Source organism: Frieseomelitta varia, unplaced genomic scaffold (assembly GCF_011392965.1).
Source record: "Frieseomelitta varia isolate USP_RPSP 00005682 unplaced genomic scaffold, Fvar_1.2 scaffold_229, whole genome shotgun sequence".
Taxonomy (NCBI): Eukaryota; Metazoa; Arthropoda; class Insecta; order Hymenoptera; family Apidae; genus Frieseomelitta; species Frieseomelitta varia.
In genome coordinates, this window is record NW_025109956.1 from 828203 (window position 1) to 836539 (window position 8337).

The 8337-nt window shown below is 39.2% G+C and overlaps 1 protein-coding gene across 1 annotated transcript in view; it reads right to left on the reverse strand.

The window, feature by feature from the left end:
- Positions 1-8337, reverse strand: part of LOC122527622 — a 27857-nt gene that overhangs the window by 15361 nt on the left and 4159 nt on the right. Inside the window, exons 8-10 of the mRNA XM_043651964.1 lie at positions 7153-7326; positions 6130-6519; positions 4824-5085 (exon numbers count right to left, since the gene is read on the reverse strand). Coding sequence (XP_043507899.1) covers positions 4824-5085; positions 6130-6519; positions 7153-7326 — 826 coding nt within the window. The remainder of the gene's footprint in view (positions 1-4823; positions 5086-6129; positions 6520-7152; positions 7327-8337) is intronic.

Genomic DNA, 8337 nt, shown 5'->3' on the forward strand with positions numbered 1-8337 from the left:
ATATAGATTTATATTTAGATATTCTAGTTTCTTTTTCTCCTTCGACAACTTTGGCAATTTCTGTAATTTGTGGAACACTGATACTTTTGCCAATTCAGAAACTCCTGTAACTTTCGGAATTTCTTCACTGTACTCGTGAATCAGTTTCAGGATTTTCAGGACAACTTTGTGAATTAATCTCGTAAGTTTGTTGTGACTTATGAGTATGGATCTTGTCGTGAATTAATTTCGTAAGTCTATTGTGTATGCATAAGTCCTGTAATTTCGATAATCTTGCAACTAACTTTGCGAAATTTCTAGAATTTCTGGCAGCTGCAATTAATTCGGTCGGTCGCGATTAATTTATAAATTTCCGAAAATTTTGATAATTATTTATTCCTCTGAAACGCAGTACAGGGGAGAAGTATGAAGAACGAAACGATTAAGGTCTATAATTACAACGATAAATAACGGTAGATTATGAGGTATGTGATTAGAGAGCTTAAACAACCGTGTTGTACCGTGAGATTAAATTGGTAGGAGCTGAAGTATAAGTCAGATACATAGGCTGATATGCTAATAATAATTTCTATTAAATAAAACTTCCACCGAAGTTGTTGGCGACGGCACTTTTTTTTTTTTTTTTAGAAGAGGGAGGCTTTGAGATACTTGAATGAAACGTTTTTTTTAATGGGGCGCTTTTTATAGAGGCAACTTTTAACGAGCGTCGCGGTATATATTTAACGATGCTTTAATAGCGATTTATCGTGTATTTGATAAAAAAAAAAATTTGTCACACGAACACGTAATTTCCCTTTTTTTTTTTTTTTTTTTAACGCAGCTAATTCCTTCGTTGTAAAATTAGCACGCTTCTCGACAAGAGAAAATAAGAGTGGTTAACGAGAAAATTTTATTAACGCGTCCTGCTTTCGAGCAAAACTTTGATCAGAGATCGAGAAAGTTGAGCAACTTTCAAACATGATTCGTAAAAGTTTTCCGAAAAATGTTCTCTTATATCACAAATGCCGATAAATAATTACTTCTTAAGAAGTAAGAGTTTCGGACAGAGTCTTAGGGAATATAGAAATACAAATTTCGCAGATAATTTGTGCTATTGCGATGTTAAAAAAGTTCCCAATATTTGTAGCAAATATAATACTATCCGGTGAATAATACTTAAATATAAAATTTTATTCGTTACAATATGAAACGTTTACTACAGATAATTCTATAGATTATATTTCGGGGGAATTCTAAAGTTTAAGTTCCCAAGCGCGACTTTTTTTAAAATATAAAAATTCCACAAAGACAGACATATTTCTTTATAATTTTTTTATAATATAAAAATAAATTTTACTAATTTTACTATTTAATTTTACTAATTTTATTTTTATTAATTTTACTATTTTACTAATTTTATTTTTATTAATTTTACTAATTTTATTTTTATTAATTTTACTAATTTACTAATTTTATTATTTTTATTTTTACTAATTTTATTTTTATTAATTTTACTATTTTACTAATTTTACTATTTTTTTTTTATTAATTTTATTTTCACAATATTAATTTAATTAATCGTTCGAGCGCCGAAGGGGTTGGGGCGATCGAGGGGGGTGAGAAAGTGCTCGCCCAGGTTGCGAATTTTCCCGAAACATTTCGCAAAACCGTACAATAGTGGAGAGGCGATGGTGGAAAGGCACGATAACACTTCGGGGAGAGATACAATGGAAATTTAGTTCGCCGATGAATGCAAATGGCGACGTTACTCGGGAATTCACTTAGCCTGGCTGGTTGTTCGCCGCGTTCCGCGTACATCGGCGTGCATCGAATTCAATATTTAGCGCCGCATTACGGGCGTTACTTCTTCGAATCCGAAAATCTAATCTTCGCCGCGTCCGAGGGAAAACCGTAGTGCTCGATTCGCAGGCAAGATGCGAACACACCTGGCTGTTCTCATTTCCCTTCTCTCGGGTAAAAAAACATCGTTCGATGGGAGTTTCACCGCGCGTTTAATGCCACCCTGAAGACAGATTCATACGACGCTGGATGAAAATCTTTTTTCGCTTCTCGACGTCGCGCGCCCGTGTGAGTTTTATCGTCTAGCGTGCAAAATGCAAATTTTCGTAAAACTCTTTTCGAACTTTTTCCCCCGAAATTTTAAGACTTTGCTCGAATCAACCTCCCTTTGGGAACAATTTGTCAAAGTTCTTTATATCACGATTTGTATCATATCATCCGTGAATATAGAACGAGATTTTGAAAGATATTCTGAACGAATTGTAAAAGTATTCCGGAATTCTCGTTGGTTGACGAGAAAGGTTCAAAACCTTCGAAAGAGATACAACAAAAGGTCTATCTTTGGCAAAGATAATTTATTAACTTTAATGCTTATATAGACTGATTATAAATGCAGCGAGAAACTGAGGCGCGCGAAGGATACAGAATTCGGTGATTCGGTAACTCTTCACGAGCGGGAGGGGGGTGGGGAATTCTTCTCCGGGCGAAATGAAAATGGTGGAATTGAGTTTCTCAAGTTTTTCGGAATTCTTTGAGCGGCAAGTTCGTGCAAAATGCAGCTGCTCTGACGCGTGAGCGCCGGGCGAAACTTAATAAAGGAACCGTAACACGAGAAACGTGTGAAGACAGAAAAATAGAAGCCACCGCGCGCGGGAAAGTTCAAGACGGACTGCCCCGTCCACCTCGAAACTTCCCAACGATCTCTTTCTTCTCTGTGGAAATTTATTAAAAAACACACTTTCGCCCACCGTTCGTCCCGCTTTGCCATCGTGAAACTTTATTGTATCAGCTTGCAGTGGAATTCAATTTATTGAGTTTGTATTTTCTGCGGGAATATCGAAAAAAGGAAAGAAATTCAAAGAAAATTGTCTTCTCGAAACAGACCGAAAGGAGTAAAATAAACCAAGCCAAAAAAAAAAAAAAAAAAAAAAAAACAAAGAAAATTAAGAGATAACGAGATAAAACAAATACAGAGTTGTACGTAGCTCTAAGGGTAACCTGAACCGAAGCTCGAAACGAAAAATAAATCGTATCAGAGTGGAGGAGCAAAGTATCGCGGTATTAACGTAACGACGATCGGCGAGAGGGAAGAGAGTAAGTTAATCGTTAATTACGGTTTGTTCGATGGGAAATGCCCCTTATCGCGGCACTTTCTACGAGCACTTTCACCGAGAAAGCGGAGCAACTGTTACGAGCCTGCTGTTATCCTAGCCGAAACGACACTCGTGCAATACAGTTGGCAGCTGGAAACCGTTCTTCGTTTCCGGTGCGATCCTTCGGCGAATCGATAAACACGGCGACCAGATAAATAAGTTGCGAGTCGTGTCGAGGGGTCGCAGCTTTCGCGGAACAGCCAGCCGGCTATGGAAAGCCACCCCCGCCGTTGTCGTTTCGTTATCTGACGCTTAATTACAACGTCCGGCGAACTGTCGTTCCGCCCCTACGGCCAGGTTAAATTCGGTGTTTCTCCGGCGTTCAGCCGGTGTCTCGGGCGAAAGGGCGAGCGTGCGAGTTCGTAAAAATAGAGGGGTAGCGTTAGCCCCGTCGGTTATCGGGCGGGATCAATGAGAGACCGACGTTGGCAATCACGCTGTATTTTTAAATCACTTTGTATATGCTCACTCGTGTCGTACGCGCCACCCCTGTACGAACTCTCTGGGATGAACAGCGCGGCGGATCGATGAAAATTGGTTAATTTGAATCCCGGCTGATTGATTAATTGCCTCGGCGAAAATTAAACGAAAATTGCCGCCTTTCAGGCACCGCCCCGAAGAACGAGATCGTGGCTTTTTTCAAGCTGGCAACGAGACGTTGATCAAAGGGGACTCTGATTATTACGTCTACGCTGTCTTAGTTTGATTACACACGAATGGCGAAAGCTATTACATCGAAATATTCGACGGATCTCTACGAATGAAGTTTTCACTTCTTTTTTTTTTTTTCGCAAAGGTGCCGAGTTAATTTATATATTTAATACAACTGTGCACGTATAGCGTACACCCTTTGCGGATATAAACTCGTATACGTGTTCGGCTAAAAACAGCTGTGACAGAGCCGAAAGATACATATGTGCGTTCGACGAGAATAACAGAGCGAAAAAACACATACATATATTCGTTTAACAGATGATAATCCATAACCAATAAAGAGTCGTGTCAATCGCACACAGTCGACATCCAGCTTGCGGATTCGGCAAGGCTGTTATCTTAAAATTTTTGTGGAGAAAATTGAAAATAAATGAAAGAGGTAGCCAGTGATGTGTTCGATGAAAAAGAAGCCGGGGGAAACATTGTCAGATTTGGAAGATGAAAACGGTATTAAATTACTAAATGTGAATAAGAAAAGGCGTCGAATAATAAGCATTCGTTTGGACGATTCGAATAATGAGAATATCGGAGAATATTGGAGATACATTCACAAGTTTCCCATGGTCAAAGGATAATTTAAAACATGAAAATGTATCGCATCATTTCGGGGATAATATAAGCAGATATGAATTTGATATTCGCGCGTATGTACGTCTTTTCAGAAGAGTTAATTTCGCATTTCGACTCGTTACTCTACTTACAAACCATTCGAAACTACAAAGGGTACACGTCAAATATTGAAAATAATTAACCACTGCGGCAGTTGATTACGTATCGTTCGGTTGTTTGATTTTTCATTAAGTGCACGGCAGCCGATGCCCGCGAATAGTTCAGCGTTTCCACAAATCCTATTGTATGCACATACAATTACGTGCCACTCGCGACCAGCGACTTTTATTATTTATTATCGTAGTAAAAAACAAGGAACGTTGTATAATACGGAGGAATGTCTCTTACGTCTCGTCGTTGTCGCTGGGCCTGGCCAACGTGAAGTCCAAGATCTCGTCGGACGTTAAAAATCGGACGTCGCTGTCCTCCGATAGCGCCGATCCGTTCGTTCCGCGTTTGTACGTTTTTCTTCGTCTCAGGATGATAACCAGGAGCATTAGCGAGATGGACACACCCGTCAGGCTCCCGACCACCGCGGCGATAATTCCCGACAAGCTGAACCTCGAGCCTCGGGCTATCTTCTCCGGATCTTGCCTCCTCTCGTTCGAATCTGCAGGAAAAGAATGCTCGTTTTCTTTTTTTCTTTCTATCTCATTTTCTTTCTATCTCGTCCACATTCTTCGACGGAGGAAAGTCTTATCGACTCTCTGAGAAAGGTACTTTGCAAGGACGAGCTTTCAGATTCGATCTCGGTTTCATCGGAACTTTTCGCCGTTCGAATCTCTATCTACCTCCACTTTCTCGAGAATCTCTCTTTAAAAATTTCCACAGATTTATGCTATTTAACCCTTTGAGCGTTTCGTCTTGAACGTGCACTAGTGTGTTTAATTATTTCTAGGCGATGACGAAAATACAGTAAATGCACATGCTTTAAGATTAAATTAAATTAAGATTGAATTATAACGAAATGATAAATTTTCTTTTTTATGTTTCTTTGAAGAATTTTTAATTTTATTGGTTTCATTTTATTTTTATTTTTATTCTTTTCGTTTTGTTGCTTCGAAAATTACGAATATATATATAATTTTTTTTACGATAAATAGCAAAAGCGAATTTTCTTTCTACATGACGACATTAAACAAAAAACGATCCATCTTTTCATGACGAGTATACTCAGGTTATACATAAAGGGTTAAAATTAATTTTGGGCATGTTCATTTTTCTATATTTCTGTTTCCCTAGTCTTCGAATTTTCTATTTTTCCTCGTTCCCGAAATAAATTTCCCGTCGTCGGCAAAAAGTTTCCGAAGCGTTGTCTCAGTTCTCGACGGCAGAACTGAACGTTGTCCAATTATTCGTCGAGTTGAATCGATTATCCCGGAATAATGCAGGGGAGCATCGGGTATTATTCCAGAGAAACGCGAGCCAACCCAGTAATCAGCCGAGGCTACCCTCCCCGATGGTACGTGTAACAACACGATGAAAAGCCGAAACGCAACCTTTGGTTAGTACCAACTTCCTCAATTCCTCCGGTTCGCTTCCGATTCGAAAGTCCCATTGAAATGCCCACACGCGGAGGGAACGCGTTCCTCAACACGTGAACGCTGGCCAGGAAGTTTCACAATCGAACGTGATACAACAGAATTCGCATTACCAGGCTTCTCGTTCACTGGAGCGTATCTGCCAGGTGTGCTGGTGGGCCGAACAAATGGCGTCACCGACGTCTGAATAGTTCTCGTAGTGACGATTGTCTGTGTGGCGCGTTTGGTGCTTTTCGTTGGCGGTTTCTCGATTCTCCTCGTGGTCGTGGTCGTGGTCGTGGTCGTGGTCGTGGTCGTGTTCGTGGTCGTTGGCGCGATTGTCGTGACAGTGGACGGTTTCAGCGTGACAGGATCGATGTCGTCCTTCGGATTTATCGAGAAACCGCTTCTGACCGTCGCCATGTCGCTCATCGTGCTCTTTCTCGTTGCTGGAACTGAAACTGCACCCTCGTGGTTCGGGATCGTCGACTGTTCCACGGTCACGTTCGCCTCGCTGGTGTACGCTGCGGATTGAAAAGGCTCAGATTAGGACAAACACGGCTTGACACTAGAGAAGGACTAAAGCAGAATAGAATTTTCATATTCAGAGATATTAAAGTGAAAGAAAAAAAAAAAAAAAAAATAGAACATACAAACTTTTATTCGCGTGTTTTATAAAAAAATCATTTAAACCTCTAAAAATACATTATTCTGCATCTGTAATATATCTGAAAAAAAAATTATGAATCAGTCATTTTGACCAGCTTTAGTATTAACTGGATTTGCAATTTGTTGAATTTCTACTCGAAGCTAGCGACATGAGCGTTAGATAGAGGTAGCTGATTTTAACGGACAGTGTAGACGATTAATAAAACAATTCAACCCTAGAGACTCTCGACAGCTGATAAATCTCACATAAAAAAAATTAATAAAAAGTTTTGAATAATTCGCCATTGATTGAATATTGATAAAATAAATTTAATACAATTATTATACGTCAGATAATTTACAAACAAATCAATCTCGGAGACACATGCTATTTTACATGTGTACTTCACGCCACGTATCGCGAAATGAACTAAATCTTACGAATCGAATATCGAGCGAATCGAGGAAGAAACCAAGCGTTTGGAAACCGCGGTGGTTGATATACTGACCAAGAATGCAATACTCCGCGTAATCCGGACAGCAGAGCGACTGTTCTTCGCAATCGAGGGTGCAGAGGCAGCTTTCCGTTGGCGTGGGTGGCATCGAAGTTGTAAAATTGTATGTCACACTATTTTTACATTTTCCACGGCAAGTTTGCTGCGCGTTCACCAGTTCGATTTGATCTAGAAACCATTCGTTTCAAATAAGATATAAATCTTACATCGGGGCAGAGAGAAAAAAAAAAGAAAAAAGAAAAAGAAAAGGAAAAAATAAAATAAGTCGACGTAAAATCACGTAGGCTATTTTAAGAGGCTCCTTTAAAAATTTCAGCTCGTTAGCCGTCCACATAAGGCTAACAGGGTAATTATGCCTTTGTTAAAAGGCAACTTTCGATCGTCGAATTTTTTCTTGATATTTATTTTAACAATTGTTGAACGTTCATAACGTACGAATAATAAATCGATAGATATCTGTCGAAAATATTTCGTTCCATATTTAATATTTGTTTTTTGTTTTCTATATCTCATTGTTGTAATTCAACGACACGTTATCTGTTAGTAAGCTCGTTAAGCTTGTATAATAAACTCGTCGAGCTCGTCATATTCCTGCGGATATAAAATTACAATCTACCCCTCGAAAGTGTGTTAATTTATTTGAAACAGTATTCGAAACGAGCTTGCACGTCGCGCAACATTGTTCAAAACACAGTCCAACAGAAATATATACATATGTATGTATATTTTTCAAGCATCGAAAAAACAAACGTCACGGTTACTAGTCTCTGACGCTCGTCGGACGCTACGCGACCCGATTCAACAATTCCAGCCTGCCACAAAGTCAAACGCGCAAATGCGCAAACGTGTCCGCTCTGCACGAAATTATTAAGCCTTGTCTGCGCCATGAAGCAATTTATCTTACATGCCCCCGCTATTCACAATAAGCCAAGCGTTGATACGCGATTTCATTATGTTGCAACGTTCCTCGCCACCTCAATTTTCCCCGCGTCCATTGTCCTAGTGCTTTAATTAAAAGATAGCGCGTACGGGGAAGCGCCAAGCATTTCTTCTTTTTCTTTCTTCTTATTTTCTTATTTTCTTTTCTGTTTTTTTTTTTTTTTTTTCTTTTTTTTGGTTTTTTTTTTTTTTTTAAATTACGCATGTTATTTGATTACTTGGAAATTTTAATATACACTT